This window comes from Amphiura filiformis, chromosome 11 (genome assembly GCF_039555335.1).
Source record: "Amphiura filiformis chromosome 11, Afil_fr2py, whole genome shotgun sequence".
Lineage (NCBI taxonomy): Eukaryota > Metazoa > Echinodermata > Ophiuroidea > Amphilepidida > Amphiuridae > Amphiura > Amphiura filiformis.
Genome location: NC_092638.1, coordinates 53,698,430 through 53,725,090, shown reverse-complemented (window position 1 = coordinate 53,725,090; position 26,661 = coordinate 53,698,430). Strand labels below are relative to the sequence as shown.

The following is a 26,661-nucleotide window of genomic DNA, read 5'->3' as shown; positions in this document are numbered from 1 at the left end:
ATTTTCATCAATTTGGATATTTAGGGTAAGTTGTTATGGTGGACCGAAAAAAATTGGCATGGAAAATCAAATTTGCGCTTTTCTCAAAAACTGCTTATTTTTGCAGGAATCTGCCGTGCTAGATGGATTCCTTGCATCTTTTATTTACTTATCATCAATACTTTTAAAGATATAATACAAAACAATGTTTAAAATTTCCCACTTTGAGTGATCCTGTGTGCCACCTTAATATTCTTATAATGGTCAGTTAGAGCATTATATATAGTTAGAGTGATGTGACATTTCAAAAATATCAACTTTGAAAAGGACAGTCACTTTTTCAGTAGTCAAGCATTAATCACTGACAAAAATATATTGTTTGCTATACAACAAAACCTTTAGTGGGATCAGTCATACCTGATCAGTCATACCTGATGAAGTCCTCCGATGCGTAGGACGAAATATTGTAAGCGAGTTATAATATCACTTGGTTTTGTCAAGCATAATGTCATTTCATTTCTTTAGTGGGATGATTGTCAATTTTGAATAAATATATTGACCTGACATTAAAATTTTCATTGTACATAGTACATAAAAGGAAGATAAGTATTACCTGTGCAAAACTTCTATAAACTACACAAATTAACTATCAATATTTAATGTTAATATGCTATATCTGTCAAATTTTAATTTAAAATAATGAAGAAGGAGGTGGCCGATATGCTTCACTCTAGCAGGGCATAAGACAATGCGAGACACAAATTAAAATATGCGAGGATCGGAAATAAACAATGCAAGCCCAAGAAATTATGATTTATATGATGTGTTTGGGGCTTGAGCAAACTGATGTATGAAAATTTTGAGAGAAAAAAAATCAGGACTCAACCGGGATTGATGACTTCAACTGTGATGGTCTAAAGCCAAATGAATGGAGCTGGAAAAACTTAACTCCATCATGTTCACACACCATTTAACCCAAATCATAAAGGTACCTACCAGAATAACTCAATTTTCCAAAACCTGTATTGATCATGTTTGGACTTCCCGACCTGAATTGTTTGCTAATCATGGTGCTACTATTTTCTCTTTCAGTGACCACTCCTTGGTTTATGCTGTGAGGAAGGCTGCAAAATGTGCTAGGGGTCTGGCTCGTAATATCACTGCCAGGTCATATCGCAAGTTTGATACTAACAATTTCCTTGATGATCTTTCAAAAGTGCCATGGGACACCATTGAGGTATCTGATAACCCGATACTGCCTGGAGTATTTTTGAAGGTCTTTTGTTCCCATCTGTGACAAACATGCTCCATTCAAAAATATGAAAATTCAACCAACCTCCACCCTGGTTTGATGATGAGTACCTGTCCCTTAGAAAAGATGTTCGTCACTTTAAATCTACAGCCCAAAAATCCCAATTGGCAAAAGACTGGGAGGTTTTAAGGCAGCTAGAAACAATCTGAACAACATGGCAAAGAAACTGAAGAGGGAATATTTTGAGTCCTCAATTAAAGATGCTGGCACCGACTCTCGTAAATTATGGAAAACAATTAAAACTATTATTCCTGGTAGTCAACAAACCCCCATTCACAGTGTCAAAGTTGATGATGATGTAATTAATGATGGTGATGACATTGCTAATGAATTCAATACTTTCTTTTCAAACATAGGTAAAAAGCTTGCTGATGCCATTCCAGTGACAACGAACCAGGCCAACCTTGCTGATGGAACCAAAATGCCAAATAGAGACCGGTTCGGGTTCTGTGAAATCTACGCCAAGGAAGTTTCTAACATTCTAAGTAATCTTGATGGTAGTAAGGCCACAGGGCTCGACAACATCAGCCCTAAGCTCCTCAAGATTGGTCACGATCACCTGGCTCAGCCGTTGGCCTATATAATGAATTTGAGTCTCTCCTCTGGCATAGTTCCATCGGCATGGAAGCTAAGTCGTGTCTCACCTATCTTTAAGGAAGGTGATCCAATGGACACAAGTAACTACAGGCCTATATCGGTCATCCCAGCTTGTATGAAAAAAAAAAAAAAAATTGTTCATAATCAGTTGTATCAATATATTGATTATTATCAAATCCTGTCTCCTAACCAATCTGGTTTCAGACCTAAGCACTCAACACAAACTTGTCTCTGGCCGATGTCTGCGACTACCTCCTAGATAATATGAGTAAAGGCTATTTAACTGGTGCTGTTTTCCTCGACCTGAAAAAAAAGCCTTCGATACGGTCAACCATGAAGTGCTTATTAACAAGCTTGCAAGTGTCGGAGTGCTTGGTTTGGAACTTGGATGGTTCTCATCCTATTTATCTGACCGGTTTCAAGTCACCAGAGTTAATAATCACTTATCTAGTAAGGCCCCTGTCAAGTTTGGGGTCCCCCAGGGCTCCATCCTTGGCCCCCTCCTTTTTACCCTATATATCAATGACTTGCCAACCATCCTAAAGAGTGTTGATTGTAGAGTAGATTTATATGCAGATGATACTGCTATTGTCGTCAGGGAAAGACAGTTGATACACTTAACAGAATCTTGAATTCTAAATTTTCTTATGTTGCCCAGTGGCTTGAAATCAACTATCTCACTCTCAACGTCAAAAAACAAAATCCATGCTTTTTGGCACTCAACAAAAACTTGCCCGTACCCAAGATAAGCTCAACATTCAAATTAGAGGTGAGGCAATAGAACAAATTGACCAATTTAAATATCTTGGTGTTTGGTTTGACCCATCACTTACCTGGTGTATAAATATTGACAAAGTGGTCTTAAAAGTCAACAAGCGTATTGGTCTGATAAGAAGGGTAATGCGTAATGTATTGCCAACAAAAACTCTTGTCATGTTGTACAAATCTTTAATTATTCCACACTTTGATTACTGCGATGTAGTATGGGGTAATGCCAACAATACTCTTTTGTCTAAATTGAAAGTTCTTCAAAATACTGCTGGTAAAGTTATTCTCGGTCTTCCACGTCGTTTCCCAACTGATGTCTTATTAGGAAGACTGAGCTGGGAAAAACTTTGTGATCGTCTGCTTGAAACACCTTAATATTATGGTTTACAAAAGTCTTACTGGCAGTCTACCCACAAATCTGTGCAATATTTTTAATACTGTTTCTGACATTCATAGCTACAGGACAAGAGCTGGTTCTCAGGGAAATTTGGTCCTATCTCTCTGTCGCAACACATCGGACAGTAGAAAATTTAGTTATAGGGGGCTTTAGCATTCAACAACCTTCCAACTGCTGCTAAAGCACCACTTCCAGCCAAGCTTGGAACTTTTAAAAGAATTGTATCTTAATGCTATTTTTATATTTTTAATATATATTTGCTATCTGTACCTAAGTGTCTTTTAGTTCCAGAGTTTGTAATTTTGAATGTATTTTAATATATAATATTTATTATTCTTGTAAATTGTTAACCATTTTGATGTATTTTGTTTGACCCCTGGGCACCCATGAAAAACAGTGTTCACACTGATTGGGTTTCCCCAGGCAAAATAAGATCTAATAAATAAATAAATAAATAAATAAACCCCGGTCGCTGGATAATTTTGTTATACTTTACCCAAAATGCTGAAAAAATATTAGTGATAACTGTCAGGAAGGGGTTCTGTCCACTGGCTATTTTGGCCATTGTATCATGGAGTTCTATGGGGGGGACTTAAATTGCTCTGTTGACCTACAAACACAATGAATTTGGCTGATTCCATTTTGGTGTATCTTGAAACAAGTGTAAATATTACAAATATTGCAAAAAATCTGGTGGAGGGGGGCAAAACCTCTCACAGGGGGGGGGCAGCTTCCCCCCAGGCTACGTTACTGATGTTTTGGCACCCATGCTCACTTATGGGACTGCAATGAATCAAACCTGTGCCACAGTGTTTTGAGAGATAAGTGCATTGACCGCTACACCAACCTATTCTCTGGGGATATGGGAAAAATCAGTGGCGTAACCAGTGGGGGCCAGGGGGAAAGCTCCCCTCCCCCACCCCGGACACAAAAAAACTGGGAAGAAGAGCAAAAAATTGGGAAGGGGGAAGAGGGGGGAAAGGGAAAGGAAGAAGAGAAAGGGGGAAGGGAGAAGAGGAAAAAGGAAAGAAGAGGAAAGGGGAAGGGAAAAGAGAAAAAGGGAAAGAAAGAGGGAAGAAGAGAAATCAAGGGTCGTACAAGTTTTAGTGCAAACAAGTCTATACTACTTTCATTGTGAAATATGTACTCTGAAACACTGATTTTTTAGCTTCTAATATGCCCAAAACCAGGAGCTTCTGGGGGCTCCGCCCCTGATCCCCTGCTGGGGCAACCCCACCAGGGGCCCTAAGGCGGGTCCCTGGACCCCACCCGTTTCACGCTTCGCAGCAAGTTGCTCACAGTGTGAGCACTACAACTTTTGATCAGAAATTGGGAAATTTTAAAATCTTGCCCCCCCTGGAAGGTCAGGTCTGGTTATGGCCCTGGGAAAAATACAAATTTTCATTTGACAGCAAAATCTGCAATTTGATGGGGTTGAAAGTAGCAGGGAGATGGGGCTGTCAATCAATTGGGTCATCCAACCTTTAAATCTAAACTAATATATGTATAAAACCACCACAGAATTGGTTAACCCCATGAGAACTACCTGCCGATTGGCCAAAAAGAGGTTTTCATTACCCAGTGGCCCAATCAGCAACATTGTTAGAATAATTTCACCACACAAAAAATTAGGGCAAATTATTTGCAAAGCTCCATTATGATTGGTGATTAAAGTGAAGATATCATGTAATTGACAAATCAGAGGCAATGATAGATCGGCAGGTAGTGCTCAGGAGGTTAATAAACCACAGCGTATGGATTACATAGGAAACCAGGCCAGGCAGATTTGCGGTTTTGTTCTAAGCCTTTGTCTTCCTCCTGTCAAAACTGCCATCATATTTGTTTTTCAACAGTAATCCTAGTTTCCCCAAACTTTTATTCTAACATGTCTGGCATATGGAGCAGACTGTTTATTGTAAGACAAATTTCACTTCATGATTTTTAATCTACTCTTAGAATTAATAATTCATTACATCATGGAAATAGCAGATCTACTAATTTCTATGCTAAGATTGATTGCACTCACTTTTTAAAGTATTTAAAAATATTTAAAAAAAATTATACATAAGGATAAGGGATAAATTCAGGTCTTTTGGGAAAAAATATATATCTTAAATATGAAAGGTCAAAATTTACATATGATTGCCGGCTTTTCGTCCCAGCTACATACACTTGAAGTACAGGGACTGTCGTTTGGAATTTGCAGGAGAACATTAAATAGCTCTTCTGGAGCTCTCAAGGAGAGCTGTCTAGAGCATTTACAATAGAATGTAAGGAGAAAATGGTCAACTAAGGAAAGCTAAAAATCACTCTCCCATATCAGATTTAAGGAGAACAGTAGAGAGCGATTGCTCTTGCTCCCCTCAAAAGGCAATCCCTGGAAGTATATATCATTTATTTATCAAGTTAAATCGAACACTATTAAATGTCAAAAATTTCTTTAATAAAAAAAAATCAAAATTATTTGATATCAGAAGGACATTTATCGTATTCAGAATGAATTTGGGTGTGTCTGATGTGTTCTCATGACAGGTCCCACAAAAATACTGTGTAAACGTCGCTATCCGATCCCTTAAGTTGCTGATGTCTTGACTTGACTGTACCAAGTAGAAAGGGGGCGGAATATAAAGCACCTGATTACATTGTGGCCGGTTAGCTAACCAGATATAAATATGAATTCTGGTCAAATAATCCGTGAGTGGGTATGATAATTGAAGTCACAGCAGTTCAATCTGGCCATGTTCAGATGAATTGGTTTTTTTTTTGTAAACTAGCCGATTAACTGGCTTTTGCTGGCTCGTACAGAAGACAATTACCTGGCTTTCGCAGTTTGTAAAAAAGAAGCTATTATTACTTTTCTTTTTTTAACTTTAACCCCCCTGGACACTACTAGTCCATCTAACAGCATTTCTGTTTGGTTGATAACTTGAAATGCTCATTTCAATTGCCAATTATGACTAGGCTTTAAACTATTTATGGTAAAACTTGCATTTGCAGAGGACCTTATTAATACCCTCCTTGATTGGTTCAAAATTGGACACAATATTCATTTTAGCCAATCGCCAGGTAGTTCTCATGGGGTTAAGTAAAGTCATCCATATCTCGAGTTTTAAGGCGTGCGGGCGAGCGAGTGCGATCTATGGCACACCTTAAATTGCCTGTCAAGAGTGTAATTTAACTGCACACCTGACATCCCACCTTAACATTTCCAGAAGTGTGCCTGTTATTTTCAAAACTCAATCCCTGCAATGCTTGACCCTACTCATTTTAATATATCTGTGTGTACATTTGATAAATTTTTTGTACTCAATTCTCATTCCCCCGGGCTCATTCCATGATATTGATTTCATACACACTCAAGATACGTCATAAATCTTCCACAAAGGGAGGGTGTGCGTTTCAAATAGCGTTGGTTAATGTGCTAATTCCATTTGAAATTTATCCCGGCCCCCCAACTCAACACAAAAGTTGGCAACCATGAGAGTTACCAAATCTTTTAAAGACCCCTTTGCAATGATTTTTCATCAAATTTACCCCCCTTTTTCATGCAAAATCGAGGACAAAATTTGGCCAAAAACAACCCCTTTTTTGTGGTTTTCAATGACTAAAATTTCCAACACCCCTTTTCAGTGACACTAAATATTGACATAAAATTACCGGATTTTCCCAAGTACCCCTTTTATCCAAATTCCGCGGACAGTGCAAATTAAATACCCCATATTTTGCTGATTTCACGGTCAAATTTTGTGGACTGTCCAAATTAAATACCCCTATTTTCCCAATTTCGCGGTCCTCGCTACTGGTAAAACATTTTCCCCTTTTCCGCGCTATTTGGTAACTCTCATGGTTGTCAATTTTTTTGTTGAGTTGGGGGGCCGGGAAATTCATACTATTTCCACAATCTTCCACAGGGGTAGTATGGATTTTAAATTGAATAGCCCTCCTACAGGGCAGCTTGGAAGATCTCATTTGCACTCATGCGACAGAAGCCAACTTCTGATCACGGGGGTACTCAGTACAAATGACCAAATAGGGATGTGCTCAAACATGGGTCTCATTTCAGCCGTCTGGTATATCTTATGACTCCTTATTCTAGGCCTTGGCCAATATTTGTATTATGGAAGAGACTTATTTCCAATGATTTTGAAAAACATTGTAAAAACTCAAGCAATTTTGGCCAAAAATTTAGACTTTTGGTTTAGTGATGGGTCCATTTTTCTTTGAAAATTGGTATAGCCACGGGTCCATTTTCAAATTCTCAGCGGTACACCCGTACCGAAACCAAACTTGAGTACCCCCCAATCAAGATAATACACACACAAAAATAGTATTATGTTAATCAGAAATGGGCAGAGGATTTGAGTTTAAATCAAGATTTTTTCTTTCCAAGTATTTAAAGCTTATCACAAATATCCTTAAACCATCATAATCCACAACCTAATACCACGCAATAACCATAGATTATGTCTTGAATACAGTACAACACGAGTCTTGATTTTGAATGCCAAGATGAACTACAAGTACTGATCTGTAGAAAAATTATGTTTTTTATAATTGCACAAAATCGTGACACGTAGGATATTCAACTTTCTAAGAATTTCTGTGATCTCCTTCAGGGTTTTCCCCCCAATATAATCAATGAGATTTTAGTTGACAGTGTCGTATACGTGTAAACATCCGATTGTCTCACGACGCTGTGATTTTTATTAAAACACAAATTTACTGCGTGGATCTCAAGTGATTTGACTGGGCTATTCCATCTAAAATCCACACTACCCCTGTGGAAGATTTTGGAAATATCTGCCACAGGGGGGAGTATGAATTTCAAATGGAATGAGCACATTAGCAGCCCCATTTGAAACTCACCCTCCCTCTGTTGAAGATTCAGGTTGAATCTTTCTCAGAGGGTGTATGGAATTCAAATGGAGCTGCCTAATGTGCTAATTCCATCTGAAATCCATACTCCCCCTGTGGTAGATATTTCCAAAATCTTTCACAGGGGTAGTGTGTATTTTGAATGGATTAGCCCATTCTAATGTAGAAGCTGTAAGTACTACTTCTAATTCCAGAAAAATACAGTACTAATTTTTTTTTTTTTATAAATATATCATTTTGCATTGCTAAATAAAATATAGCTCCATCCTAATACTTAAGGTAGAATTAATTAAGAAATAAAGGGTAATGCATTATCCTTTACATAAATAATGTGTCGAGGCAGTAAAACGTAAATAATGGGTGAGGCTAGCCGAACCCATTATTTAAACGCTTTTACTGCGAGGACACATTATTTATGCGTAAAGGATAATGCTGCAACCTTTATTTCTATTCTATTACCACAAAATAGTGCGATTTAAAGAGAAAATATCACATTATTTCAAGTTGTTTACCTCAATGTGGAGCGCCTACGCGTAGCCAAAGCGTAAGTGATAAAGTTCGTTGCCCTGGCCACTTTATTGCTAATTAATGGTCTGTCACCTGACGCGTTTCAACAAATCACAGTGCGCGATTTTGAATAATGGGTCGTGGGGGTAATAGAATTGGCAATAAAAGTCCAATTTTAATCCTCTCCACACTGGGTGTTGACTGCAGACAAGAAGCTTTAATTTTTTTTTTTAAATCAAAAATTTCAGAAATTAATATTTTGATGACCATATTTGGAATCTGTATGAAAAATGCATTAAAATGAGTACAAACAACCCTAGTTTAGGTTCTGTGGTTCTTGAGATTGCTCTTGCTATTTTTAGATGAGCCGTTTATTAGAGAATATAAAGTTGGTTTTTTTTGTATTTTTAATAAAAACAATTACACATGGCAGCCTTCGATATATCACATTTCACATCTGAACTCTTCAATTTGTTATTTCATATTCTTATTCAGTGGGCGTGGCTTGTAAAGAATTCAAGTAATTTGATTGGTTTTCGGGTGTATAATATCACACAATAGTGGATAGTCATATCAGACACCGCGTGCGCTGCCACGCAAAGGCGGCACGCATTTTTATCCTCAATGATCGCGCGATAATGCGTTCACGTAATTTATCGTATCGTAGTATTGGCGAGCCCATCCATTATGACACGATATTGGATAGGCAAAACACAAAATCCTATCTTTTATTTTCTAATTCAATTCCTACCTTTGTGCTGCTCCTGGTCCATCTGCTCCGTAAGTCCTGTTCATCTTCTGGTCTGCAGGAGGGACCTGCACCGCTGCTCCTGGGTGCGAGGATAATCCTGTGGAAGATGAGGGAGTGGCCTGAGGGATCTCCAGGAGCTCCGATACGCTTGCCATCTTGGCTTGACGAGCTCTTTGACGCCCTGTGGTATACAAATCAAAGAATGATAGTATGTTTAACAACAAATATTTATCATGTTTTTGGTAGAGGTGAGGATAGTTCAGTAGAAGATGAGAGAGTGGCCTGAGGGATCTTCAGGAGCTCCGATATGCTTGTTATCTTGGCTTGACGAGCTCTTTGACGCCCTGTGGTACACAAATCAAAGAATGATAGAATGTTTAACAACAAATATTTATCAGGTTTTTGGTAGAGGTGAGGATAGTTCAGTAGAAGATGAGGGAGTGGCCTGAGGGATCTTCAGGAGCTCCGATATGCTTGTTATCTTGGCTTGACGAGCTCTTTGACGCCCTGTGGTACACAAATCAAAGAATGATAGAATGTATAACAACAAATATTTATCAGGTTTTTGGTAGAGGTGAGGATAGTTCAGTAGAAGATGAGAGAGTGGCCTGAGGGATCTTCAGGAGCTCCGATATGCTTGTTATCTTGGCTTGACGAGCTCTTTGACGCCCTGTGGTATACAAATCAAAGAATGATAGTATGTATAACAACAAATATTGATCATGTTTTTGGTAGAGGTGAGGATAGTTCAGTAGAAGATGAGGGAGTGGCCTGAGGGAGTGGCCTGAGGGATCTCTAGGAGCTCCGATACGCTTGCCATCTTGGCTTGACGAGCTCTTTGACGTCCTGTGGTACACAAATCAAAGAATGATAGTATATGTATAACAACAAATATTGATCATGTTTTTGGTAGAGATGAGGATAGTTCAGTAGAAGATGAGGGAGTGGCCTGAGGGATCTTCAGGAGCTCCGATATGCTTGTTATCTTGGCTTGACGAGCTCTTTGACGCCCTGTGGTACACAAATCAAACAATGATAGTATATGTATAACAACAAATATTGATCATGTTTTTGGTAGAGATGAGGATAGTTCAGTAGAAGATGAGGGAGTGGCCTGAGGGATCTCCAGGAGCTCCGATACGCTTGCCATCTTGGCTTGACGAGCTCTTTGACGTCCTGTGGTACACAAATCAAAGAATGATAGTATATGTATAACAACAAATATTTATCATGTTTTTGGTAGAGGTGATGAGGATAGTTCAGTAGAAGATGAGGGAGTGGCCTGAGGGATCTCCAGGAGCTCCGATACGCTTGCCATCTTGGCTTGACGAGCTCTTTGACGCCCTGTGGTACACAAATCAAAGAATGATAGTATATGTATAACAACAAATATTTATCATGTTTTTGGTAGAGGTGAGGATAGTTCAGTAGAAGATGAGGGAGTGGCCTGAGGGATCTCCAGGAGCTCCGATACGCTTGCCATCTTGGCTTGACGAGCTCTTTGACGACCTGTGGCATCACACAAATCAAAGAATGATAGTATATGTATAACAACAAATATTGATCATGTTTTTGGTACAGGTGAGGATAGTTCAGTAGAAGATGAGGGAGTGGACTGAGGGATCTTCAGGAGCTCCGAAACGCTTGCCATCTTGGCTTGACGAGCTCTTTGACGCCCTGTGGTACACAAATCAAAGAATGAGAGTATATGTATAACAACAAATATTGATCATGTTTTTGGTAGAGGTGAGGATAGTTCAGTAGAAGATGAGGGAGTGGCCTGAGGGATCTCCAGGAGCTCCGATACGCTCGCCATCTTGGCTTGACGAGCTCTTTGACGCCCTGTGGTACACAAATAAAAAAATGATAGTATATGTATAACAACAAATATTGATCATGTTTTTGGTAGAGATGAGGATAGTTCAGTAGAAGATGAGGGAGTGGACTGAGGGATCTTCAGGAGCTCCGAAACGCTTGCCATCTTGGCTTGACGAGCTCTTTGACGCCCTGTGGTACACAAATCAAAGAATGAGAGTATATGTATAACAACAAATATTGATCATGTTTTTGGTAGAGGTGAGGATAGTTCAGTAGAAGATGAGGGAGTGGCCTGAGGGATCTCCAGGAGCTCCGATACGCTCGCCATCTTGGCTTGACGAGCTCTTTGACGCCCTGTGGTACACAAATCAAAAAATGATAGTATATGTATAACAACAAATATTGATCATGTTTTTGGCAGAGATGAGGATAGTTCAGTAGAAGATGAGGGAGTGGCCTGAGGGATCTTCAGGAGCTCCGATACGCTTGCCATCTTGGCTTGACGAGCTCTTTGACGCCCTGTGGTACACAAATCAAAGAATGATAGTATATGTATAACAACAAAATTTGATCATGTTTTTGGTAGAAGTGAAAATAGTTCAGTGGAAGATGAGGGAGTGGCCTGAGGGATCTCCAGGAGCTCCGATACGCTTGCCATCTTGGCTTGATGAGCTCTTTGACGCCCTGTGGTACACAAATCAAAGAATGATAGTATATGTATAACAACAAATATTGATCATGTTTTTGGTAGAGGTGAGGATAGTTCGGTAGAAGATGAGGGAGTGGCCTGAGGGATCTCCAGGAGCTCCGATACGCTTGCCATCTTGGCTTGACGAGCTCTTTGACGTCCTGTGGTACACAAATCAAAAATGATAGTATATGTATAACAACAAATATTGATCATTTTTGGTAGAGGTGAGGATAGTTCAGTAGAAGATGAGGGAGTGGCCTGAGGGATCTCCAGGAGCTCCGATACGCTTGCCATCTTGGCTTGACGAGCTCTTTGACGTCCTGTGGTACACAAATCAAAAAATGATAGTATATGTATAACAACAAATATTGATCATGTTTTGGTAGAGGTGAGGATAGTTCAGTAGAAGATGAGGGAGTGGCCTGAGGGATCTCCAGGAGCTCCGATACGCTTGCCATCTTGGCTTGACGAGCTCTTTGACGCCCTGTGGTACACAAATCAAAGAATGAGAGTATATGTATAACAACAAATATTGATCATGTTTTTGGTAGAGGTGAGGATAGTTCAGTAGAAGATGAGGGAGTGGCCTGAGGGATCTCCAGGAGCTCCGATACGCTTGCCATCTTGGCTTGACGAGCTCTATGACGCCTGTGGTACACAAATCAAAGAATGATAGTATATGTATAACAACAAATATTGATCATGTTTTTGGTAGAGATGAGGATAGTTCAGTAGAAGATGAGGGAGTGGCCTGAGGGATCTCCAGGAGCTCCGATACGCTTGCCATCTTGGCTTGACGAGCTCTTTGACGCCCTGTGGCACACAAATCAAAGAATGATAGTATATGTATAACAACAAATATTGATCATGTTTTTGGTAGAGGTGAGGATAGTTCAGTAGAAGATGAGGGAGTGGCCTGAGGGATCTCCAGGAGCTCCGATACGCTTGCCATCTTGGCTTGACGAGCTCTTTGACGTCCTGTGGTACACAAATCAAAGAATGATAGTATATGTATAACAACAAATATTGATCATGTTTTTGGTAGAGGTGAAAATAGTTCAGTAGAAGATGAGGGAGTGGCCTGAGGGATCTCCAGGAGCTCCGATACGCTTGCCATCTTGGCTTGACGAGCTCTTTGACCCCGGTGTCGTCACTTAACATTGACTATGTGTACGCATGATCGTTCCCAATTTCGCGAATAAAGGGGTTATTTTTAAACTATGTTCGCGAACATTTTATGTTCGTGATGTTTAAAAAATAGGGTTGTTTTTGACGACGGTGTACTCGAAATTAAAAAATAGGGTATATTTTTGTAAATCATGATAATGTTGAAATCCCAAGATATCTTACCATTTCTCGCTCAATTTACTCCCGGATTTCACTTTTGTGAAACTTTTTTGCCTTCCTAATATCCCTGCCTAAATATTCAGCAACACGCTCGACTCGGTTTTATTTGTTTCATGGTTTGTTTACACCGATTACGTCACTGGGGACTTACCCAGTTTGGCCGCTGATTCCATGGGACTTTTTTCATCGGCTTTATTAATGACTCGCCCGGCCTCCGGATTGGGTACCCACAAACCGGGCCACAAACTCTTCGAAATGGCACCTGATCATAAAGGAATTGTTCCTTCTGAACCTTCTGAAGTTGTCGGTCAGCAGGGCGAAAATCGCAAGTCGCTAACTATTTGGTGACCGGCAAGCTAGAGGTTTTTCTTGAAAATATCTAAAGATGGGGCTGATATAGTGGTTTGAGTGAGGGAATTCGTGGCAAATGCCAGAGTTTGTAATTTTGGTCAGTCAGTTGATGTATTGGTCACATTCAAGCTTTATTTTGCAAAAAAAATATTTTTCTGTTATTTTCCTCATTTATATATTAAAAGGACAACAGAATTCTCCTCAGAAAAGACAATGAATCAGAACAAGTGTTTTTGTGTGTGTTCTTGAAATGTTAAAAATGGGGTACTTTGGTAAAAGTGTACTTGAAATGCAAAAAATAGGGGTATTTTTTTAGGCTAATTTGTACCCGTTTTTCGTGTAAAATAGGGGTAAAAAATGACGAAAATGTTCTTGAAACCGCGCAAAATAGGGGGGTATTTTTGACTTAGGGAACGATCATGCGTTACACCTTTGAATGTTAAGTGACGACACCGGGTCTTTGACGCCCTGTGGTACACAAATCAAAGAATGATAGTATATGTATAACAACAAATATTGATCATGTTTTTGGTAGAGGTGATGAGGATAGTTCAGTAGAAGATGAGGGAGTGGCCTGAGGGATCTTCAGGAGCTCCGATACGCTTGCCATCTTGGCTTGACGAGCTCTTTGACGCCCTGTGGTACACAAATCAAAGAATGATAGTATATGTATAACAACAAATATTGATCATGTTTTTGGTAGAAGTGAAAATAGTTCAGTAGAAGATGAGGGAGTGGCCTGAGGGATCTCCAGGAGCTCCGATACGCTTGCCATCTTGGCTTGACGAGCTCTATGACGCCCTGTGGTACACAAATCAAAGAATGATAGAGCAAGTAACATAATGGAACTTTTGCTGAAATGTAATGGTTAATTCATATTTTGAAATAATTCTCCTTTTTCTATTTTCACTATTACAGGCCGGGTGGATATCTGGGCACTGCATTTGCTAAAAGTCGGGTTGGCACAGCAATGCATCACCTTGATATGAAGCGGGGCATGCGTGCCCTTGTTTACCCTATTACGGCAAGTTGTTTACAAATCGTGAGGTTGTTTTCATTGGTTCCCGATTTATTTGCACCAGCGTTTGGTAGAGTAATTTTTTCATTACTTCCGTGGTCTGTGCTGTGCGCCGAGCTTACACAAGCGTAAACACAGAAGTAATAAACAATTACGCTGATGACCCATTGGTCATCGGCACGTTGAAGGGGAGGTGACCTCGCTACTTCTCAAAGTACCTCGAAGTATTAAAAATTCTACTTTAATTGTGACATTGTCCCGTTGTTGGCTTTTTCCTACAAAAATTGAATGTTACCCCTACTTAAAAAAAGCAATTCAAAGAACCTTGACTACTGCATTCTAAATTTCTCAGATCTTTCATTTCTTCAAATATGCAACAAAAGTTGTTATTTTGGTACACTCTAGGGCTACTAAGACCTGGTAGGTAAAAGTAACCTAATTGGACTGTTCCATTTAAAATCCCCACCTTTATGGAAGATTTTGGAAAAAGATATGTTGATCATCATTATTTTTTACGACAGGTCCTCAAAGTCTATGATGCCTGGAATCACCTAATTTACATGCAAAACCATGCCAGTGTTCCTGTTTAGAAAACAGAAGAAAAAGGCTGCTTAAAATCCAAATTCAGCCAAAATTATGCAAATTTCTACTCATTTTAATGCTTACTTTAGGTGTAAATGATTTTTTTTCCTGAGAATTGAACTTAAGGGTGCACAACCATGTAATACTATTTGGTGGTGTGAAATCTGAAACACCCCTATGGAATCAACTTTTAATTACCAACCTTACACATGAGTTAGTGCAACAAATATGGTATGGAATGAAATTTTAGCTCTCATTTGAGAGTAAAGTGAAATTTGTATCTCACCTACAACGTTAGTTATACCAAATTAAAAATAGGTCATATATTTTAGGTCATCCTATATAGTAATCAGTTTTTGTGTCAAACCACTAATCACTCTTCTTTTGTAAATTTCTACCTACACATCAAACCCAGACGCTTTTCTGAGAAAACTCCAGACAGATGGTTCTCAAATAGCCCTGTGGCAAGTTGATAATAGGATATTCCAGTTGAAATCTATACTACCCTTGTGGAAGATTTTGGAAATACATTCCACAGGGGGAGTATGTTTTTCAAATGTAATTGGTCAGAGGTAATCATTTTGAAACCCATATTCCCCCTGTGTTATGGCTATACCTATATCTTCCACAACTGGAGTGAGTATTACAAATGGAAGTTACCCAATTGTCTATTCTCAGGTGGCATAGGACACGTTCGAGGCTGGCGAAAATACAAGGCCGACAGCCCCATTCAAAATAGACGGTTAGCAGTTACAAATTGAAAAACAACATACTTACAGTGGGGTACTTTGTCGAACCCCAACGGTTTTAGAGTAAGATAATTTTGTTTTGACACCACATAACAAATTTAGAATTGTTTGTGAAGATTTCATGATTATGTGTTAATCCAATGGCGATGTCAAAAATAGCGATATCGCATCCACCATCATCTGTCTATTCTATTCAAAATTGATACGCCCTCTGTGGCAGACTTTAGCTAAATCTTCCACAGGGGTAGTGTGGATTTTAAATGGAATAGCCCAATGCTGCAGTTTACCTTCTTGTTATATCCAGAAAGCCTTTTGCGAATTTAACCCTAACTATGCGCACATCGGTTACTAATGCAAAGGTTTCCCTAGTCTGGAATAAGACTCCTAAACTTAACACTCATTTTTGAACCTCATAAAATTTATACCAAATTAAAAATTAGTAATTTTTAAAGTCATCCTCTATTAATCAGTTTTTGTGTCAAACCACTAATCACTCTTCTCTTCTAATTTCCTACCCACATGACAGAGCCATATGCTTTTCTGAGAAAACACCCGACAAACATGGTTCTCAAATAGCATTGCGGTATGTTGATAAACGCTGCAGTGAAATAGGACAATTTACGTCACCTGTCCACCATCTTGTAGGTATAGGCCTTTTTTGGACACATCACAAGTCCACCATCTTGTAGGTATTCACTTCTTGCATGGTCATCAAGTTTGAAGGTAGAGGCTCAATCTGGCAGCATGCATGAATGGGAATTGAATGGATGTAAAGTGATGTAATTCTTTCTTTCATGTCTATTACCAGTTTGAGGCTCTACCCAATAAGGCGGAACCATGCAAGGGGTGAATAGGCCTTTTTTTGGGTGCCTTCAGCTTTTGATCCATCATACACAAATGCAATACACTACGGAAAAACGCACAGTAACAGTTGTGTGATGCGCTGCGCTCTGTGTGTAGTGCTCAACATATGTACGCACAAATCGAATTGTACTCACAAGATGCCAAAATGAGGATATAGAGGGCGTACTAAAACTTGCGTAAAATGTCAGGCGGCATAGGTCACGCGACATGTGACGTTCGAGGCTGGCGAAAATACAAGGCTGACAGCCGCATTCAAAATACACGGTTAGCATTTATAAATTGAAAAATAACATACGTACAGTGTGGTACGTTGTCGTACCCCAACGGTTTTAGAGTAAGATAATTTTGCTATGACACCACATAACAAATTTAGAATTGTTTGTGAAGATTTCATGAGTATGTGTTAATCCAATGGCGACGTCAAAATTGCGATATCGCTTCCACTACCACCTGTCTATATCCTGAAACCCATTGCGAATTTAATCCTTACTATATAATGTGCACATTGATTGAATTCTCGCGATTCCAAATACAGCGCGCCACCAACGACGGCAGTGAAAATTGGCATTTCCCGTGTCTGGGGTCGACATCCTTTTTCATCAACCATAGTTGACCATGTTTGTGATTATTACTCTAAAGACACAATGTTTTGTAGTACTTTTTAAAAAAATTTGAGATTTTCTGTGTTGAAGTGAAATATTGCAGTTTGTTATTCACATATGTTCTTTTCTAAAACCCGCAAACTTGATGTTGATACTAGGTGTTAACTTTTTGTTATCCTATTTTCTAAAAACCGCCCTTTTTTGTTTTTAAACTTTACGATGCTTTTCAGCCCGATACGCGCGAACCTAGTCAATGCGAAGTAGGCCTAGGCCTGTCCTTTTTTTAATGGAAAACCCATAGGTTTTATTTTGGTTATTAGAATAAATTGTTTTAATTATTTCTGAATTTATTGTTTGTTCAATACGATAATAATATAACACCAGCATACTTAAGAACATCCATACTATAGGTGTTGCGTTTTTGTAATCGGCCTACATTTTCTAAAATGATTTTTTTTTTTTTTTTTTTTTGGGCGCTTATAGCGTTCACTTGCTGGAGATAGGCATACAGCAAAAAGAAATTCAAATAAATTTTAAAAAGATTCTTAATACTCATTACTTATAAACATGCATCACATTGCTTTGCCGTTTTTGTTATTATTGTATAATTGTTTGATTTGTGCTTATTTTATTTTTAGCCTAAATTTGTATTTTTAATTATATTACGGTACTATCAAACATTTAAAAAATTACGATCGCAATAAAAACACTTTGTAGGCATAGCCTACCGCATAAAAATAACATTTATTTTTTGTTAATATTTTAATTTATGCATAAGTTCAACAATACCTCATAGAGTTCTAGCATTATAATAAAGATGAAGAAAGTTTCAAACTGCAAAAGAGTACATGAATTTTAAAAGATCATTATTTTAAGGCATAGGCCTATCAAGAAAATATGCATGAAAAAACTTCATAACTTTAGAACCAAGTATGCTAGACCTTTGGTGTTTTCAGTTTAAAATTACAGTAACAAAATTTTCAAAAATGCCTCCTTTGGCCCCCATGAACCAGATCGTGTCACAATTAAGGTTTAAAATTGACAATTGGCATGCCCGATTTTAATATTAATTCATGTTTCTTTTTCATATTTTATTTTTACTTCCGCTTTCTTGCATGTCATACCATCTTTATTTCATCTTTCCCCTTTAATAATTCATAACCCAAGGAAATTTACTCTTAATGTAGGCCTAGGCCTACTCCCAAATAGCACACGTTGGTTGGAATGAGTTTCTTTGTCATATTATCGGTCGGCACAACATGGAAAAGTCAAAAACTTTTTCGACTAAATATTCAATTGGACATGTTTTTTTAAAAAGAAAAAGAAAATGGGAAAGATTAAAATTTTTCCCATTTTCTTCTTTTTCTTTCTCATGAAATTATAAGTCAACACTGTGAAAAGAACTGAACTGTAGTGTAGCCCAACCTTTACAGCATTGTGGACTTTGGCCAAATTGGAGAGTTTATTTTAAAAATTAACAGGTTAATTTTTTTAGTGCAAGTATATATTTTCTCCCGACATTATACATTGGGGCCAAAGTGTTTTGTTTATAGGGCTATTATATAGAAGGAAATGGTTTCTAAATTTACGACCTTTCGTGATCATACAGTAGGCCTACATCATGCTACAAAGAGCGTTTCAAAACGTCACACGAAAAATGCTTTAAAACAATTAATTCATATCTATTCAAGTTTGTAAAAAGGTTATAAATGTAAAACATCTATAGACCTATGTTAGGAAAAAAATAATACAAATAAAAATGACGAGCGTTCAAAACATTTATGAAAACCAAAAGCTTTTATCTTAATCATGTAGGCCTATCACGCATGGTAATAATTATGGGAAAAGTTAAATAAAAAAGGCACGAATTTGTGTTTTAGATTAAATTTCCTGTTTGAAATTGTCTTGCATCAAAAGCATTTGCTATTATAGGCCTACCCAAATTCGAAAATTGACATTTTGACATCGGGTTTATAGGCCTAGATGGTCGATCAGAGACATCAACATTTTTGACATCGAGTTTTAACCGTAGATGGTTGAATAGGAATAGAGTAGGCCTACATTTGAAATTCGAAAACGTTTTAATCGTATTAAAAAAAATAAATGCTTAACGCTGTCCATGTATTGAATATTTCGTTATTCTAAATATTGAGAATTAGGCCTACTTTACTTAAAACAAACAAGGTTTAAAAATTGGGTTTTTTTTAAGGATATATTCATGAGGGTCTAAGTAGGCCTATCCCCAATCATATTTTTCTGTGTTTTCTTTTCTTGTAAACGAGAGCCTAAAGTATTTTCCCAAGCGCCTCGGATCGGGTTCGGAAAAGTTTGAAAATAAGGGTTTAATTGATGCCCATTATTTTGTGTGGGAATAAGCCTAACACTCTGAACATTCACAGAGGTAGGCAGAAAAAACCACATTAAAAAAAATAAATGCTTTACGCTGTCCATGCTGTTAAAATATATGTACCGTATTGAATATTTCGTTATTCTAAATATTGAGAATTAGGCCTACTTTACTTAAAACAAGCAAGGTTTAAAAATTGGGGTTTTTTTTTTAAGGATATCCCGGGAAGGATATATGCATGAGGGTCTAAGTAGGCCTATCCCCAATCATATTTTTAATCAAGTCTATTATAGGCCTACTTACAACAAAGCTTAAAGACCTGAAAGTGGGTTTTCTTTTCTTGTAAACGAGAGCCTAAGGAATACAAGGGATAGCGACTTCATTTTGATATAAAATAGTTCCATTTTTTTAACAAAATTTTACAATTGTTCAAATTCTATCCGCACCTTATACCTATCGTTGGCCTATGGATTCTCTCTTTCTCTTTCTTTTCCCCTTTTTTCTCTCTCACTCCTTTATTATTTTGCCCTGCGCTAGGGGGGCGGGGGCACAAATTGGCATTGCCAGGGGGGAAATGCCCCCCTGCCCCCCGGCAGCTACGCCACTGAGCAACACTCGTTTCCGTTTCCAGGTTCGATGGTTCATCGTCGACGACTCATGGATGTCGACTTTTACCCATGATGCTCTGCGCGAAGTAGATCAGCCAGGCGTGATCGTAGGTGGCTCGCTGTATTTGGAATCGCGTCAATTGAAAAGGCTTTTGAAATTTACCAAAAGGTCTATCCCTTCAGGTGACAAAAAAAACCCCTGTTCTACGGGCCCAACTGACTCAGATTTTAAGAAATTGGGGGACATTTTTTTTTACTGTACTTCAATATTTCACAAAATATTTACAGATTTTGGTGATTTTTAAGGTTATTTGCAACAAAAAAAAGGCCTGACTGACGGATCCTACTTGAAAGGTCCGTCGCCAGTAGAACGTGTTTTTTTCTTTGTCGCTTTATGGAATAAAATCTAAATAAATAACCTTATTACACATGATTAAAATGCAACAACATTTGAAAGTAGATTTGTTTATATCTCATCCCCAAAAAAAAGTTATACAAAATTAAAAATAGGTCATTTTTTTAAGGTCATAAAGTATCAATCAGTTTTTGTGTCAAACCACTAATCACTCTTCTTTTTTAATCACATGCTTTTCTGCGAAAACATCTGACAGATATGGTTCTCAAATAGCACTGTGGTGTGTTAATAATGGGATATTCCAGTTAAAATCCATACACCCCCTGTGGAAGACATGTCCTTAACCTCCCACACAGGCAGGGCTGGATTTACCATCGGCCCAGATGGGCCAAATTGTCCTGTGCATCTTCAAAGTTCTTTTTTAGCCTCCAACTGTTGGCCTGACCCAGAGCCCCCAAAAAGGCAATTCCGCCCCTGCACACAGGGGGGTGTAGATTTCAATTAAAGTCATCCTTGCTAGGATTTATTGAAATGATGGTCTATCCCCTTATGAAATAAACTCAACAACCTAACATGTGATTAAAACACAACAAACCTGGCATGGAACAAACCTACAAAACTTAGCTCTCATTTGGGAGTAAAGTGAACTTTAAATTTTATTTATTTATTTATTTTTTATTTATAACATTCGGCCGAAGCCAGGCTAAACCCAATAGTGCTCAGAGGCTACTAAATTAAAGGGATGCTTCCAGATATGACGGGACAGGGATATGGGAAGAGGTCCGATTTTAGAAGCAGGAGGAAAACCGAGCACCGGAGAAAAACCTGCGAGGACGAGCATGGATCGGCAATCAAACTCACATGTGGCACCGCGGGGAATTGAACCCGGGCCACAGTGGTGAGAAGCGAGTGAAAAGACCACTACACTAACCCGCCCTCATCTACAACAACAGTTGCACCAAATTAAAAATGGATCTTTTTTTTTTGGGCCACCCTGTATTAATCAGTTTAATTTTCTACTGACAGGACAAAGACACATGCTTTCTGAGAAACATCTGACAAATATGGTTCTCATATAGCACGTTGAAGGTTAATTGACTCTGCTCAATGACACACGCACACATATAAATTGCCTTTTCTAGTAAAAATGCAATATAAAAAAGGAATAACATGGTAAATTCTATGACAACCACATCCAAGGTGACGTCATCTGACTTGGTTGTCCTCGAGCCATTTCCAAGAAATGTACGGAACAACCAACATCTGACAAGGTCTGTTAAAGGGCTTCCGCCAAGCGAAATTAAGAAGTACAGAGGTGTGATTCAAAGCTTGTGAAATATCCTGAAACATGGTGTGAAATTGGGCTAAAGTAACCCCCCCTCCCAAATGCGGTGAAAATCAAACAAATTTGGCCACAAATTATCCTGAAATCAAGAAGTGTAGTGGTTTGAATTCACAAAATCTATATCACATACTGCCTTTTTGGAGGTCGGCAGGTAGGGTTGCCAACAGGGGCGTAGCAAGCAGGGGGACAGGGTGGATGAAGTTCATGGGCCCCCAAGGGTTCAGGGGCCCCCAAGCAAAAGAGAAAATGAAATAAGCACTGATTAAGGAGATGCTACAAGGCTGGGCCAGGCCAAAATTTGGGGGCCCAAACTCACTGTGAGGAAGGTATGTGCACTTAAGAGGTCAAGTTTGGTTTACAAATTCGGGGCCTATAAGATCGACTGTAGTGGCAGAAGAATTGCAAATAAGCATAGTATGTTCTGATCTTACTAGGACATTAATTTCCGGAACATTTGCTCGCGAAATTAATTTTTAATTTCAGCCCAAAATGAAGGCGAATTTTGCTATGTGAAGGGCTAGTATGATATGCGCGAAGTGCGCAAATTTTGCAATTTTGTCCCAAAACATGCTGTTGTTGGGCTAAGAAGAACATGCACAGGGCAATTTTGGGGGCCGGTCTGCCCCAATGGTAAATCCGGCCCTCCTAAAAGGGCCCTGTACTGTTTCTTGTCCATGGGCCCCCGGGGCTCTTGCTACGCCCCTGGTTGCCAAAAATGTTCAGCCCAAATTGCTGGTCAAATCATCGAAAAGTTGCCAATTTTTCTCTTAATTGGTTTCTATGCGAGAGGAAACTATCGGAAGTTGATTGAGTCAATGTTGAAAAGTCACCTGATTTTTTCCTAAACTACTGGTTTCAATGAGGCAAAGAATGTTCAAAAGTTGCAGGAAAAAACTTCCAAAAGTTGCCCAATTGGGCTACCAAATCGTGGGTTTGGCAACCATGGAGACAGGTGGTTTTTAATCAGTTTACTCCCAAAAATGCAGTATCTATGAGTACACAACATTGCAGATACTTCTTTTTTCATTTGGAAAGCCGACATCCAACTAAAAGGCAGTTTATACTAGACATTGGGCCATTCCAGTTGAAATCCATACACACCCTATGGAAGACATGACCTTAATCTCCCATGCAGGGAGTGTGAATTTCAAATGGGGTTACCTGAATGAGTGACTCCATTTGAAATCTTCACCCCCTGTGTAGGAGATGAAGGTCATGTCTTCCATAGGGGGTGTATGGATTTCAACTGAATAGCCCATTTTAAGTAGACCTGTATGTTAACCTTGTCCTACCTTTCGTAAGCCTTTGTTTTGCAGCCATGCTTCGTATATATGGTCATCAAATTGAAATTGAGCCGCCGGTAATGTGAGAGCTTGTGGGGCATTTGTGAATGGTGTAAAAAAATGAGAGGGCAGGTATGTTAACCCTGTCCTAACTTTTATAGTAAGCCTCTGTTTTGCATGCCATGAATAATATATGTTCATCAAATTGAAATTGAACCGCCAGTATCAGGATAGGCTTGACACGTACAAGAGCTTGTGGAGCGCTTGTGAATGGTGTAAAAAAATGAGAGGGCATGTATGTTAACCTTGTCCTACCTTTAGTAAGCCTTTGTTTGGCAGCCATGCATCGTATATGGTCATCAAACTGAAATCGAGCTGCCAGTAACGGGATAGGCTTGGCATGAGAGCTCGTGGAGCGCTTGTGAATGGTGACATGGAGCGAGCGACTGTCGTCTTTGTCTCCGGTGACTTCCAGATCCTGTGAATAAAGCAAAAAAGATAGTGATATCAAAATCATGGACATAAAAACACAAACAGATTTTTTTCATTATTAATGAAAACTTATTCAAATGTCTGCCACTTTTACTACTTAAAAAAGTCCTGATGCAATTGTATGGTATCAGGAGAATATGTTGCATCCTGGAGTTAATAAGCTATTCCATTTAAAATCCACACTACCCCTGTAGAAGATTTTGGAAATATCATCCACAGGGAGAGTATGAGTTTTGAATAGAATAGACAATTGGGTAACTTCTATTTGAAATACTTACTCCAGTTGTGGAAGATATAGGTAAAATCACAATTTCTAGCACACTTGTGTATAATATTTGTGTAATGATATAGGCTAGGCAGGACATCTTTAGGCACAACATTTTTTTTTGTCCTATAGCGCTATCGGTGCCCGAAGAGGTACTGATGACACTTTTTATCGTACCCTGAATATTTGTATAGCGCATTTGTTTTTTATTTGAATGAAAAACAATAGCACTATGCAACTCTTATTATGCTTGATACAGTTTATTATATCTCCAGGGAGCGATGTTAAGAGTCATCGGTACCTAACCGAGCACCAATAGTTCTACAGGACCAAATTGAACGTGGTGCCTTAATTCTCATTAATGTTCAGTTATATATTATTTTAATAAAAAAACCAAAAAACAATTTAATAAAAAAATAAATAAATAAAAGTAACCATAATGAGACCCCCCAAGAAACCATCACAAACTTCAGGTTATAGGTCAGCACAAAATTGTGTTGCGTAAGAACTTTATTAATCAGATTCAAGACCCCTATGAATGAATAGCCACCTGATGAGTACATCAACAACTTTGCTACAATGTATAATGCTTTAATTTGCACATGAAGGGGGGGCACAACTTGTAAATGTACCGATGGAAATATTTTTTGCCGACAGAAGTTGTGATTTGTTGACCCAAAAATTTTTGGTATGGTTTGAAAAAGTGAAAAGCAAAAAAAAAAGGATAATAGGCGGTACCAACATAAAAAATTGTATGTATAATTCACATTTATTCATAATTTTTTTACAATTCTCCCCTTTTTTCTGTCCCTCTGGGTAAAAAATAGTCTATTGTTAACCCATTTTTTTTTCACCAACGCCTTCCGTCTACTGACGGCCTTACATCAACCGATGGCCATGACGAGCGGGGGGCACTGGCCCCCATGTCCTCCCCACTGGCTACGCCACTGTGCATTACCCACTACACCTACAGCATTGTACATACGTTCCACAACATTTGTACTGAAAATTTTGTAATTGTAATGATATTAATTTGAATTCTATTTCTTCCCCCGTTTGTAAAACCTGACTGGATGTCACAAACCTGAAGGGGTCCGGCGAATCTGGCCACTCCCCATCCAAGGCGTTTGCTATCCGGTTCCACTAAGATCAGCTGGTGTCGGTCTATTACCAGGAATCTACGAACACGTTGCGGACTGGAAAATAAAACAAAACAGTCAAGAGTAAATATATATTTCAAATGAATCTTCACTATATAAATTGGCATTGTAATGGCGATTTAGTGGACGTGTTTGGCATTTTCAGTGTTGTTTTTTAGTAAGCTTATAATGTTGATTTTTGTCGGGATTGTGATAAAGATATCGACATGTCGGGATACGTACCGATGTCAGTATTATGTCGACATAAGGTATATCGATGCCTGCCCTATTCAGAATATCTCAAAATCCTTGTAGTGACACACAAGATCCGTAGGTGACATATTTGCAGTTTTTAGGAAATTACTAAAATGGTTTCTTTACAGATTCATTAAGCCGATGGATTAGTGCAAGAATGTCCTATCTGCAATAGCTGCCCTATAGATATTTGACAATTTTTGCATTCTATATTGTGCACAATCTCAAAATTTAACATCTGGCAGCTATTGTAGATAGGGCCTATCTTGCAGATTCCTGCCCTAAACCCAAAAGTGATATAACGTGTGGCACAATCAGGAGGAATGAGTCTAATATTGATCGGGGCCACATCAAAAAATTTGGTGGGTATGCTCCCGAATTTTGAGGTGATGGGTCCTTTGGGAGCTGACGTCATACCGGTAAAAGGAGGTCTTTTGGAGCTGCGAACAAGTACAATGGGGACTTTTGGAGCTGCAAACAGTCAAAATCAAGGGTCTTTCTTGGCTTTCTGGTTGAAAATCACCTGAAAATACCTTTTAGAGCTGAAATTATCAAAATCAAGGGTCTTTCTGAGTTCTATTTTGGTCAAATATAAGGGGTGTTTCGGAGCTGCGAAATCCAAAAAGGGGGGTCTTTCCGTGGGAGCATACCTGTATGGTCATTTTTGTTAAGTGCCAACCCCGGGATATTGATAATCTTGATTTTGAGATATTGATCAAAAACAGGCAGTACATATACATTTCTATACTTTACTTTTTTTCCCCAAGGTTAGAAAATCACTCATTACAATCACTCATTACTTTGTACTAGAAGTCGTACAATCCAATTTTTTAAGAGACAGAATTTCAGTATCGACCAATTTAGTTTCAAACCATGCACAAAAATCTGTGATTGAATATTGAATTCAGCGGGTTCAGCTGTGTTTTTTTTTTTCTTCATTTTTTTCATATTCAAGGCCTAGGTCATCAAATAAGACAAATTACTGGAATCAAGTACCAGGGAAGTGCCACCCAGCTGGCACGCCTGTAATTCTAAGAAATGATAATAAAATAATACCAAGAATTGGCCTTGTGGAATTATTTTATTCTTTTATCATTGCAAAAAGTCATCTGATGTCACCATTATAAACCGGCCCCCATGCACAATTTAAAAAAAAAGGTTTTGAATAAGAAATCTGCATGTGTCCTTTGCCAATTTGCACTGGATCATGGCTATTCCAGTTGCAATCCTTACACCCCCTATGGGCAGCTATTATACTTACCCACTTCTGGGACTGTGCAGTCGAAATGTGTGAAGGGATGGGTACATTGGTTGGAGTTAGGGGTTTACCCAGATAAAATGTACTTTCCAGTTATTTTCCACTT

General features: G+C 38.6%; 1 protein-coding gene across 1 annotated transcript in view; it reads right to left on the bottom strand.

Annotated features, from left to right (window-relative positions):
• The window catches only part of LOC140165006 (protein CLEC16A-like), a gene marked incomplete at its 3' end in the record, with an annotated part of 351,590 nt that overhangs the window by 193,109 nt on the left and 131,820 nt on the right, over window positions 1-26,661 (bottom strand). The window contains 3 exon segments of the mRNA XM_072188415.1: window positions 9,187-9,367; window positions 23,462-23,624; window positions 24,988-25,099. Coding sequence (XP_072044516.1) covers window positions 9,187-9,367; window positions 23,462-23,624; window positions 24,988-25,099 — 456 coding nt within the window.